This window comes from Labrus bergylta, chromosome 20 (genome assembly GCF_963930695.1).
Source record: "Labrus bergylta chromosome 20, fLabBer1.1, whole genome shotgun sequence".
Classification (NCBI taxonomy): domain Eukaryota; kingdom Metazoa; phylum Chordata; class Actinopteri; order Labriformes; family Labridae; genus Labrus; species Labrus bergylta.
Genome location: NC_089214.1, coordinates 16,783,668 through 16,797,658, shown reverse-complemented (window position 1 = coordinate 16,797,658; position 13,991 = coordinate 16,783,668). Strand labels below are relative to the sequence as shown.

The following is a 13,991-nucleotide window of genomic DNA, read 5'->3' as shown; positions in this document are numbered from 1 at the left end:
CAGTACGGGCTGTATTACAGACACTGGTTTAACATAAAAGGTTGTTAAAATCAATCACTTCAACAGACAGATAAAGCCGTATTCTATGTCTGATATTTACTTTTTTAAAGCATTTGTCTTGCTGCTGAGAGATGATAGGCTGTTTGCTGGCCAATATTTTTGCTTGGTGCTGGGTGGTGTAGCATCTTATATGGCAACATATTTTCATTGCACTGATAACATGCTGAAGAGACTCATATAGATATTTATCATGTAACTGGGGATCAGCTTTTAATAACATGAGATCCACATGGACCCAAAGTCAGGACTGTGTCTGTATGCAAACCATAGCTAAATCACATTTTCAGCTGCCTGCCAGGTATTTCGATTAAGATTGGTCCCCCCTACTTGCACAATGCACATCAATCTATTTGAAGTATTAATTACAATCAGACAGAAGCCAAATTACTGGAACTAATGACTCTATGTGTCTTTCAAAACACAAGGGGATGCATTTGCAGCTAAGGAGAAGGCATTAAAACTCAATTGATGTCAGGGATGACAGGTTTGTCAATACGTATTTGACCATTGTGTTTCATCCCTTTCACACTAAGAACATTTTTCTGCCTGTGATTTCTAACACGGTTTGAACTGCATGCCACCTTTTTAAAACCACACCAAGAAAACTCATGATCTCCAGGCAATCCATTTAGACAGGGTGCAGTTGCAGGTTAAGAAGCATGTAATATTTTTGTCTAGTCTATGTTCAGCCAGTTTATCAGATGATCCAATGTCGACCACTTTTTCAAAAAGCTACCTCAACTTTAATCTTCAGGCGGTTCCTCTGTGTGGGAAATCAAAGCCAAAGCTCAATCATGAGAAGCTACAAAGAGGCTTTCTAAGCTCAGCTGACAACTAAAGACAAAGAATTAGCCTACTTTGATTCACCAACAAAAGATTCTACAGTATTATTAAACATACCTCCAAGCAAGTGGAACTACATGCCACTTTCCTGATGTGCTTTCCAGGGGGAACTCATTCAACTTAAAACTTGTTACTGGGAACATCTTTATACTAGCCAGCTATTAGTTTAGTGAACTTATCAATCAACTATCAAGACAAAAATAAGTCAGGCTGGTGTAAATTGAAGATAACAGGTCACCCTCTAAAGGGTGAGAGAAGCCATAGCTAAAAATGTAGACCTCTCCAGAGCAGGTGGAAGTCCTTACTCAGATACACATTATCCATGAATAAAAATCGCAGTCTTCTTAGTTGTTGAAGTCGTCTTCCAAGCTATTGAAAATAAAACAAAGGCTCATCTGGAAAAAAATGTGATATTACACCACACCAGCAAGCCACTTTACTAATAGATCACTTTCATGATTTTTAATGAAATTACACTGAAATTGCACCTTTCAAGAACAATAAATTCTTCCTCATATCCTGAAATATCTCAGGAGAATTCTGGTTTCTGGTTAACCATCTGCGCCTGGAGCAACACAAAGCCACTAATCCTTTTTTAAAATCCAGGGCTGTTTTCAGTTTGAACACACTGTCGAAGTCGTTCCTCATTAACTCTTGAAAGTGCATGAATGCTAATAATGGTAGTGTCTAATATCAGAAGAAGTGATGGCAGAACAAAGGCTTCAATATTGTCTGTTGCATTTCCTGTGACAGACTGCGTTCTATTACTGTTCAGTTTGGCAGAATATTTTTCGCCGAGAACGAAGTGAATCAGGGTTTTTGTTGTTTGGTGCTGCTATTATTTATAGAAAGCTTGTGAGAGGTTCAGCCATAAGTGGCACAGAGGGCTTAAAAAACTGTTTAAACTAAAGTACAAACAAGCACCAATGTTTTTTTAATGATGTGGTTATGTAAGCGGCGGTAGTGATGGCATACAGTCTTTAATTTTTTTTTTTTGTAGATTTATAATTTTTCAGCTATTTAGAAACAGCAGGTTTTTAACTAATATCATGAAATATCAGTGTCACCAATAATTTTATATAAACATTCACTACCTCCACTTATATTGCAAACAAGGAACTGCTCATAGCTACTTTGACATAGCAAAGGAACACCTGAAAAGATTGTTTTCCTTCTGGGATCTAAGAGTGGGATTTTTTCCCCAGACAGTACAGGTCAAGGCATCTTGTTGTTGTACATTTCTTGTGCTGTTTGCAATGTATACTAAAGTTCCATTATTGGTCCTTTTCCTACAAGTGAAGCAATGTTTACCTTGGATGTTGGCCTCCTAAAAGTGTGACTCTCCTGAATCATTTTGTGTGATTTGTATGGATAGGATCTCAAAGAAAATGTTTCTGGGGATAGAGATAACTTGACCTTGCTTAGCATGCTGCCATCATGGCCCAGTCCCAGACAAATTAAGAGGATGTATGGATGGATGGATGGGTGGGTGGATGAATGGGTGGATGGATGGATGTATGGATGATGGGTGGATGGATAGGTGGGTGGGTCGATGGATGTATGGATGGATGGATGGATGGGTGGATGGATAGGTGGGTGGGTCGATGGATGTATGGATGGATGTATGGATGGATGGGTGGATGGATGTATGGATGGATGGATGGATGGATGGGTGGATGGATGGATGGATGTATGGATGGACTGGTGGGTGGATGGATGTATGAATGTATGAGTGGGTGGGTGGATGGGGCTTTAAAAGGCTAGAGAGAAACTATTTTTGTCAGCGAGAACAAAAACATCAAGTATAAGAATGAAATGTTAACACAATGTTGTCTTTATGTTCTTCGTATACAGGGGTTTGTGTCAGCAGTCGAGAAAGCTTTCTCAAATAGGAGGGAAGCCTATTTGTCTGTTCCCACAATTGTCATTTGACATTTCCTTTTCTTATCATAGAATGCCGACTTCGGCCCACAGACATCTTTCTATAAATGGAAATACAGAATACAGGAATAGATCTGTTCTGACAATAAATAGGCTGTTTGCTGCAAGAAAAGGGACTGTAGGTTGCAGTTAAAGCAAATGTGATCATGGAATACATTACAAAAAAACAAAAAAGACAGACATCTTTGCCTATATTAGACCTCCCTTTAGTAACTGAGACACATTTTGTAGTTTTCTCTTATATGCTCTGGGCTTCTGAGTTCTTAATGAAGCACAGCCTCCTGTACTTGTTTCACATTACTTGCACCCGAAAGGTTCTATGTGCTTTTACTTAGAAGGTCAGCAAATAAGCTTTATTTGAACTGAGAACACAAGGAGATGAGGAAATAGATTTTTTGTTGTTGTATCGTCAACTTCGTATATACTTTTCTCCCATGAAATGTGTGGAAAATTGGCAGAAACCCAAGAATGTATCCCTTACCCTTAGGCCGGAGTGCATGACTAGCTCTTAGCATCTTGTGATCTGGTCAGGGCCCTGGATTTGTTCATGGCTGATAAATAAATACTTTTGAGTTTTTATTTTAATAAGTGATTTGCCTACAACATTTAACCCTGCAGCGATGATTCCAGTGTTGATACTGAAGTAAAGGAACGCAGAATGAAGGGACTTGTCATTTTTGAGTACGTTTGCACGAAATAGAAAGTGGTGGAGACAGAAACCAGAACAAGGATTCCTTCAAAAAGGGCAAAAAGAAAAATTTTGAACTATGGAGAAGCTAATGACGGATGTGTCTGCAAACTTCAGGAGTTTTCATGACAGGAGAATAGCAACGTGAGAGAACACCATGGGAAGCTCTGAATGCGTGACACAATTTTTCTAAGCCCTACCTGTTGCCTCCTTCTTTTCCAGGAAGTTTGTCATCCACTTAAAGGGATGTTCACAGCTTCTGCTCTGTTAGCATGCAGTAAAGCATCTCACGACGGGCCACACAGCACAGTTCCAGCAAAATAGCAATAGGAAGTGTTTGTGCCGATTCTCTCCGTTTTTGCTAGCTTCTCCTAGATATCCAAACCCTTGAGGTATGGAGCAAGGTCTTAATAGATACAAAATTGCTGAGTTGTTATTCCACGGCCCAAGATTCTTACAGAAACTTGCATGATAACAGATGGCTTAAGGATAAAGCACACACTGAGAACGAGTTTTTCATCAGCTGGTTGCACTTGTTTGTGCTCTGCGTTGCACCAAAAACAAACAGAAATAAAACTATTTATCAGGTTGTAGGCTTGATCAGCATGGCTAATACATTTTGCATTGTGTGTTTGATTTCTGAATAATGAATAAGATATTCAGACCATTTTCTCAGGGGTTGTGCTGGGCACAAAATCTGCTAAATTATACTTTTGGGGTGACAGATCAAGAGCTTAGATTTGTCTAACTGTGCCTTTCAGTTAGGATTGGTTCTACTGGAATTTTTTTAATGAGAAATATTTTGTTGCTTTGGGTCTGGTTTACAGTATATGAACTATGATAAGAATAAGGTGCAGCTATTATTAGAATATCATGAAAAAGTGTTTTTCTTTCCTAATTGAATTCATAAAGTGAAGTGAAGTTTATCCTAGATTCATTAGACATAAAAGCAAATATGATATATTGAGAATATTACATGACCATTTCTATATTGTCAATTTTTTTGTTTGTGTTCCCATCACAGTATGTTCCTCAAATGCAAAATGGAAACTGGCTCTAATACTTTTTTGTAAATATTCTAAACAGTGTCAAAATACAGAAGACAATGTGTTGCAGAGACTGATGTTTTCTAAAAGCATTACAACTCTGGAGAACACAGTCTCAGCATTAAAAAAAAAAAAAAGTTTGTTTTCTCAAGTTTTTTCAAAGTTTTTCTCTACCTTGTCTGCCCACTTTACCAGTCAACCTGAATAAATCACTGTGGCAATGCCTGAGCTCTGCGGGTTTTCAGCTCTGGGCTTTGGGTACCTAAGTACAACATCACACACACTTGCTGGCACATGTGCACAGATGCAGGCATGCTCTGATGCACTGTGAGTTATCCACTGACAGGACTTTGTGCATCTGCAGCTTCAGCCAGGTAGAAACATTCAGACTGGGCAAGGTCGGGAGGTTGTTGGTACAAATCCCGGTGGGGTGTACCTGCAAATGAAAGATTAATTCCTCAGTGCACTGAGTGTGAAATCAGCCAAGCGCTGAAAGCACAACACTGGGCTCAGGAGACATGGGGGCATGGGGCAAATCCTAAAGAGACAAGCAGCCGTTATTGTGTTTATCATGTCCATTTTCTGGCCTCTGGTCATGCTAGCTTACTGAGAACACAATGACCTTTAGCCAGCAGCCCCAACCCAGCCCATGTAGACCGGCCATTGCACCTCTATCCCAGCACAAATGTCCTGTAAGGGTTTGTTACTGAAGTTGTTAGGGAAAGGCCTGCTGACACAACCGCACACGGGTTATCAACACCCTCCACGTGTTGCAAAGATACTGTCCAGCCCTTTATTTCCAAGGTTTGGTTAATCCACCATATCCCCAATTTGATGACTAAAAGCACAGCTGTCACTGCTCTGCCGAGCTCAACACACCGATGCACACACATCACAGGTTTCCATTGGCAACTCAAAATGATATTCTAGCCCAACGGCGCCTTTCTTTTTTAAGATAGTGCCACTTAGCATGTCATGTATTACTGAATTAACCATGGTGGTTCTAATAATTCACTGCTATTAAATAACTCTTCCTGCATGCATGTTTCAGTTAGGGAGTAGATGCTGGATCTACTAATTCAAACTGAAAGTCAGACCTAAGTCACATCTTAATTTAGCTATGTATTGTATAACTACTCATTACTTGTGTTTTTTTATAATGAGGTACTTCAACTTAAAGCATGATGATCAATTCTTTTTTTTTTTTTTTTTTTACTAAAGTCGTAATGTACGTGTTAACAAAAAATATTCAATCATAATGCAGATTACTAAAATGTTTCTCTCCAACACAGTTGCACCACCAGTCAGAAGGGAGAGCAAAAACAAATCTGATACAAAATGATAACATATCACAAAATGTAAGACTGTACATGGATGATAGTACAGCATCCATTCAAATATATATAAGTCCTGAATGACATGAAGTGGGGCGGCTGTGGCCCAGTGGGGGGCGGCTGTGGATCAATGGTAGAGTCTGGCGTCTCTCAACTGGAAGATAGGGGTTCGATCCCCAGCCCCTGCAGTCACATGTCGATGTGTCCTTGGGCAAGACACTCAATGTCAGCAATGCGTGAATGTGCTGTGAAGCGGTGAATGTGACAAGCGATGTAAAAAGCACTTTGAGTTGTCTGAAGACTACAAAAATTCAAGCCCATTTAATATATGCCACACACACACACACACACACACACACACACACATATGTGCAGAGTGCTGACACAACAATCAATTATGGGTTTAGCATGGTTCCTGAGGACATTTCAACATGACAACTGTATAGGAGATATGGATGGAACCACAGAACTTGGGGATGTTTGACTGCAATTCAGTGGAACTGTGTTTACACATTAAATATCCTTCAAGACTTCAAAGACTCATTGTAATGTCTTTTCTTTTCAGAAGCAGTGTTTTACAAGACCAGGTTTTATTTATCCGTCATTTAGTTGTATATACGTATTATCCTGAGGAGGCTGCAGTATGTAAATATAAAAGGTATTTACCCTGGTAAGAAAGGCTTGGTGGCCTTTTCTAGACTTCCAAAATGAGTAGCTGTAAGCCTCAAACTAAGTGGCATTGCAGTAAATGTCCTGGTGGTTGTCAATATGTCTGAGGTTGCTGGTTGCTGCAGTTGGATGGAGAACAGTAGCAGGTGTGTTGTGGTTGGCAAGCTGTGAAGCTGTTGGCAGTCAAATGCAGCAGCTGTTACAAATTGACACTGCACTGATTTTGGAAACCCAGATAAACACAACTAGATACCAGATGACACTTTAAATTTTATTTGGATATTAATCCTTAAGCACATTTAGGTGAGATCAGTGTTTCCCATGACGTTCAGGTTAGATAAATATTAATGGGGAATGGATGAAATTAAGTAGTTACAATAGACCCTTACTCTAAGAGAAAGGCCATCATTAGACATTTAACCAAATGTTTAGATACATCATATGTTTATGTTTGCATGATAACTCTACTCTACTTTCTGTTTAATTATGAATGGAATGTTTGCACTGACACATAAGGAAATTTGTGACATTTTTATTCACAGTTTGATTATCAAAAAAGCTAAATGTCTGCAAAGGAAAACTTTACTGATAGTTCCTTGTATTTTATCATTGGCAAACTTTAATGAGTTTTGAGCTCTTACAAAGTGTGACACGATCCTTTATGACATAAACACACTGGAGTTTATTTGACTCCAGTACAAAACCGTGTTGCTCCATATACCCACTTAATATGGATCAATCCATCTAAAGAAAGCGAGTCATTTAAGTAACTGGAACAAAACGAATAAGATCAAAAAAAATCTAAATAGACCTTTTAATAAACTGTTTCTTTTTTTGTTGTTTTAAAAATAATAAAAAAATCGAACTCTGTGTGTGTGTTTTCTAATCTATTTATTAACTTAACCAATGAGGTTTGAACTGAAAATCAGAACGTAGTCAGATACACTTAGGCATATTTAGTTTGCATCTGCATGTGGGATTAGACAATTAAAAGAAAACACATCAGAACACGAGAGCAAGGAGACAAAGGGCTCAAACGGAAAGGAAATATGGCTTGCCCGAGGCGAAACACTTACATGTAAAACCCCGTTCGTTTATATTTTCCCCTAACATTTCTCAGAAGCAGATTTTTTCGTGAATAACAGAATACATTATACGATCATCCTTTATGGATTGTTATTATATTCATGTGCCGAGAATTCTATTTAAGAGTTATGATTCCATATAGTCCAATTCTTTGATTCCTGGGAGAAAAAAAAAATATTATTTGTATTATTATCAGTCTTGAAAATTATTTAACACCAGGATAATGCAACAAAGCTTACACTTAAAATCAACCACTGACACTCAGTGATGATTTGTTCTGCTTCTATCAGTCTACATCAATAAATCACCAAGGGGATGATCTGTGGATAGAATCCCATTTAAAGATCGAAAAAGGATTGTCCATATTTGCATACAAAAACACTTCTGCGCCGTCATTCACAGAGCGGTGAATTTGCACTGAAGCAGTGAACAGAGCAGCCCGTTTCCTCTCTCACATATGTTCTTGTGTATTCCACAGCTTTGTGAGTACAGATGGAGCCCAGTGAGTAAACAAATAAACTCTGGGCTCTGTGATGGAGTGTGAGAAAATGACACTGCCAGCTATTGCAACTTTGACGAACCAATAAACCCTTACTCAGCATTTTTTAAATCTTTTTTCATCTTTCCTTCTCTTAGATCACAATCACAGAGACTGTTCTGTTCCTGGTCCAGTACACATCCAAAGAGTTTGACCGCTCAGAGAAGACAGTGGCCACTGGAGACTGCTGTTACCTCAACCCGCTGGTGCGCAGGACCTTTCGCTTCCTTGGTAAGTCTCAGGCTATTTTTTATTTTTTTATTTAGTGCTTTAACATACCGATTTTTTTTTGTTGCTGAAAATTACGTTAAACAAACTTAACTTCTCTGAATGGGGAATTACAATCTTCCCAAAGCCTAAATAGTGTTGGATAGAATTGACTGCTCACAATTGAAAAAAGATGTTAAGCATTGTCTTCGGCATTTGTGTCAACTTTTTTGTTTGAGCTGCAAGGAGGTGCAGCAATGTTACTTTTTACAATTATTTTTATGTCCTCAAATATATAAGCAAATGCCATACAAATTACACATGAAATGCTTTATCTTAGCTGCTATATTTATTTTAAGACAAATGAAATATAGACTTAAAGAAAAGTAAAGATACCCAATAATCACTAACTGTGCCTCCATACATGTGTGGCGACGGCTGTGTCTGCAGAGACTCGGTTCTCTGCCTGGATTTTCGTGCTTTTGTGTTGTTTTGGTTGAGTCTGGGCATTTCTGGGCGGGGAGCTGGTGTGTTTCCCCCAGCCAATGACAGTGAACAGGTGAGTTTAGAAGTGGATGCAATTCAGCGACTGGACTTGTTTCAAACCAGTGAATATGACAGATGTGGACGTAGCAGCAAAGAAGAGAAAATATAATCACAGTGAGTTGAAAACTGTGAGCAGATAAAACTCGTTCCAATACCAGGGTGAACGCTGTGTTTCACCTGCGAACGAGCAGTTGGCCTGACTCTGTTGGACTGGCAGTAAGCTTGTGCTAGCGTGTGGTAGCTTACAGTCCGGCAGTGACTTGGGGTGCCCTTCTGCGTGGGTTATGAGCCCAGGAGGATGGGCCCAGTTTGAATGTTGTGTTTACTATCTGCAATGGAAATGCACCTGACTCCGACTTTAAACTAGCAGCATTGATTTGCGCTGCTTAATTTCTGCATAGATGATTTTACATCAGAGACATGCCCAAAATGGCTTCTCAACTGTGTTTATCAAGTTAAAGCAAGTACATCTTTTCAAGTTTGTTTTATGATTAAAAGTAAAAGTAAAACAGACACATAAGAAGACAACTTATAGATACAATTACAAGAGAGGTTTAAGATAAGATTCAAGTTGTCTTTGATGAGGGACAATATGCACGTTTGATTGAATATCTTTAGAATTCCTTTAGCTGTATTTTTTTTTTCTCTTACAGGAAAATCGTAATATTGGACACAAAAATATATTACATCATCTCATCAGAGTACATTTAGCTACTCAGAGATGCCAGTTCAGCAGACATTCTCCTTACAGATGCCCATGGATACACTAATAAGTGTCAGAAGGTGATGTGAAGAGTGAATATTTCTGAATTAAAAAATAAAAAAATTCTTACATGCACACACAAGAGTTGACTTTGTGCAGATACAACAGGCACATACAGTTAAGATACAAAAACATTGCAATTATCCGTGCATTCTTACAAATCACAAAGCAACAGAATCACCTGCGATGCACTCACAGACACCCACTCACTGTCTCTTAAGTCTGCCAAACGTAAACATTGCAGCTCAGCATTGGCCTTGCCCCGTCCTCTCCCATGCTTAAGTGAGAGCAGGAGATAAGACGGCAGAAGAGGATTATTACCTAGATCCCTAAGGGGGTAATCCATTCGGTGCCCCAGCTTTACCCTCACATTTACACATACTCCATGCCATTCACGCTGCTCGTTAATGTTAACAGGCCTCTCATTCCAGGCTAAAGCTCCTTTCATCCCGAAGAGACTCATAGGAATTGGTTATCATGTATTATGCTCTGGTACAGTGATCTGAATAAGGCTTAAGTCTAAGTGTTAATTGATGTCAGTTACAAAGAGCATTGTATGATGACTTATCTTTAAGGAAATCAAGGAAGGAGGATAAACACATTCAGCTGCGTGGATTCCTTTGTATCATTGTGTTTCAACAGTCTTTAGAAGGGGAAACATTTGCAAAAAGACACATTCAGTCACTTTATACTTTAGCACAAAGACAAACAAGATAGAGAACTAAATTTCCTCAGTTGCCACATTTAAGGGCCTTAAATCGATGGAAACAAAAGTGAGCAATTAAAACAACCAAGTCAGTCTAAACTGGACATTTTGTGAGTTCATGTAGATTGTGTCTATCTTTGTAACCAATATTATTAAGGCCCTGACAAAAATAAGCTGCTCAGATTGTACATAAAGCATCTCACCAAATCATGTGTGGCATCTGTTAAGTTTATTGTGAGTCATTTAAAAAGTAGCACTCTATTTATTTTTTTCAATATTTTGGACATTTGTTTTTTCTTAGCAGAAGAAGTATTATTTTTTGCCTTGAAGTTGTAGTTCCCAATGGCGGAGAGGAACATCCGCACAAGAATGATATATCTCCCCTTATTTAGCATTTTCTGCATATTTATATTCCTGTGGTGTTAGTGAGAAGAATATGACAAAAAATGAAGAGGCTGAGGCTTAATCCGAAGATCAGCTGAAGCTTTGCGATAATCTTTCAAATTGATTCCATATTGTGGCAAATTTCCAAGAGGAACACATAATGGTGGTTACACACTAGGGACCTTGGCACGGATCCGAGTACGCTTGACCCCAAAGTCTGGTTAATTTGATCAGTGAGAACACAAATGTACCGTACTCGAGTACTGTACATTCCGATTCATGTGAACTTGATTAAGGTCCGTGGGAGATGTGAATGCAACCGCGCTCAAAGTGAATTGCTTTAAAGATCCCATATTATGCCCTTTTTGGGGTTTGTATATTTAATCTATGTACCTACTTTTGTACGTTCAAAATAGCTAAAGTCCGAAAAAAGTGTCTGTTTTCATGTTCTGCTCCTCCTTGCTCCCTCTACGCTCTGAGTCCGTCAGCTACACTCTGTTGAGCCCACACTGCAGAGCCCCATGTGGGCCAAGTCTGCTCTGATTGGTCTGCTGATCCGCTCTGTCGTTATTGGTCAGTTGCTCAGCATGCGTCTCGGAAATTTCAACATGAGCTGCAGGGCTTGCCACAACGAGCAAATGGGCTTAGATCAGTGATCTCACACTGACAATGACGCCGCACTGACATATTTTTATCGAGGGGGGCTAGAACCGAGCGTTACATGTGGCTAATGCTATAGCTAACAGGAGGAGGTAGGAGAAGCCGCGTTTCAGTGGGCTTTGAATCTTTGCACATAGATGTACCTGAACATGCACAGGACACTTGGAAAACACACTAAAGAGCATATAAAACCATAAAAAGCATAATATGGGACCTTTAAGACGTAACTTCTTAACTTCTCCTGCCCCTTCAAAGAATGTTGTATTTGCGCAGCACGGCCCCCTTTCATGCTCTGAGCTGCACGGTAGATGTGGACGTAGGAAGAGGATCTTTGTTGGTGTCTCAGAAATAAACATCCACAGTTAGCAGGATAGACTCAGCCCGTGAGTGGTTTCCATGGTTGCATCTTCTTTCTGCTTTTGGCGGATTTGCAAACTGAGAACTACAGGCATATTTACAAATTGCCTTTTACTTCTAAGTTCTTAAAAAAAGTGGTTGCTAACCGGCTTACATCTGTCTTGGATGAGAATGATATCTTAGATACATTTCTGTCTGGTTTCCACTAGCGCCATTCAACGAAAACTGCTCTTCTTAGGGTCACTAATGATCTGCTGATGCTGCAGAATGATCAGTTATGGTCCTCCAAGATCTCAGTGCAGCTTTTGACACTGTGGAGCACAATGTGTTGATTGAGAGGCTCAAGAAAGGGGTGGATGTCTCTGGAACAGCCTTACACTGGTTCTCCTCATATTTATCTGACAGATCATTCTCAGTTACTGTTGGTAAACATGCTTTGTCTGTAGAAACCCTATCTTGTGGTGTTCCTCAGGAGTCTGTTTTGGGCCCCTTGTTGTTTTTGTTTTATCTGCTCCCTCCTGGGCATCTTATAGTAACTTTTAAAATGTGTCCAATCATTGTTATGCAGATGAATTTCAGTTTTACAAGTCTTTTAAACCTCTAAATGTCTCCAAGTTGTCTGTTTTGCTTGACTGTGTGAACTGCATAATGCTTGGATGTCAATTAATTTTCAACTCCAGTGGAACACTGATAAAACAGAGGTTCTCATTTCTCCTCCTGAGCATGTTGTTCCAGAGATATCTTGGTTTCTTGTTCTCTACTGTTAAATCTGCCCTGCATAATTTAGGTCTCCAAATGGGTCTGGCTCTGGACCAGTATGTAAACAGTTTGGTCCGCTCCTCCTTTTATCATCTAAGAAATATAGCTTAACTCAGACCTGTTGTGTCCAGAGCCGAGCTAGAGATGATTCTACATGCTTTTGTTTCATCAAGGATTGATTATTGCTGTTCTTTGTTTACATGTCTTAGTGTCAGTTCTGTGAGACGCTTACATGTGGTGCAAAATGCTGCTGCTAAGCTGATGACGAAATCATCTGTCTAATGTCACATCTGTCCCTATGGCTATATGCTGGCTTCCCATCAGTTTCAGAATACAGTTTAAAGTTCTTGTTGTGTTTAAAGCCTTGCATGGTCAACCTCCGGGTTACATCACTGAGCTGCTGAGGCCATTTTCAATCTGTTAAAAAATCAACCTATTTCTTTTAGCTTTTACCATAAACTATCTTTTACATGATTTTTGGAGGAGACTGATGATGGCATACGGCCTTTCCCAAACAGTTCCAAACTTAGAGAGTGTACAGCATGCAATTTTAGAGTTGGATGTAGTTGTCTGTTATTGTTATAGGGAGAGGTGGAGAAAAGTGCTTCTGCCCTTTAAACATTTACGGCTCAGTGAAGCAAACTGCATAACAGGTTCAGCATTTGCTTTTCCTTAGCATCATCAAATAATAGTTCCATGGTTAGCTGTCAGTGTCACTTTACAACAGCATTAGCTACGACAGTTATCCCCAAATTACAAAGCACTGTTTAATATACACAATCAGGAAATCCTATTACATACAGAGTGTCTGCCTGTATTTTACATGGTGAATTTGATCCATGGCTATTGATAACTACTTCTGGCAGGCTTCTTGGCACAGGGAGAGAGAACAGAGGACTGAACCCAGTGGAGACTACTGTGCTGAGTTGAGTGATCAGGTCGCTGTGAACTGCTGGGCTTCCTCTGTGAGTGTTGCTTGCCTGCCTCTCTTCGAGCCTTGGAGCCAAAGGCCTCCTTAGTTGATTTGACTTATATGGGTAGGGATTTGTGTGTGAGAGATCAGAGGGCATTACCGGTTTTAGAGCTGGAAAATGCCACAGTGACTGGCCTCCCCTGTAGGGCCCAAACTGCACCTGCTAGCAAAGCAACACTGGAGCTGCATGATTTCACCCACATGAGAGCACATGGCAAAGTGATCACCGTTCATGCAGCATCTGCACATAAGCTGCCTGAAATTCATGAATGTGATGCAGTGTTGGAAACAGATAAAGTTGAGTAGATGCTAGAGGCTGCAAGGCAGGTTAACGTGCATACACATAAGTAATCAGCTGTAATTCATCCTGGTGCCAGTTAAAAGTTAAAAGGTGTCTTTCATAGGCAGCTCCATGCCCATATATTTTTTAT

General features: G+C 39.7%; 1 protein-coding gene across 2 annotated transcripts in view; it reads left to right on the top strand.

Moving 5' to 3' along the window:
* Window positions 1–13,991, top strand: part of plppr5b (phospholipid phosphatase related 5b) — an 86,811-nt gene that overhangs the window by 32,381 nt on the left and 40,439 nt on the right. For both annotated transcript variants that reach the window (XM_065948963.1, XM_065948964.1), the window contains one exon: window positions 8,304–8,436. In XM_065948963.1, the coding sequence (XP_065805035.1) occupies window positions 8,304–8,436 (133 nt within the window). The remainder of the gene's footprint in view (window positions 1–8,303; window positions 8,437–13,991) is intronic.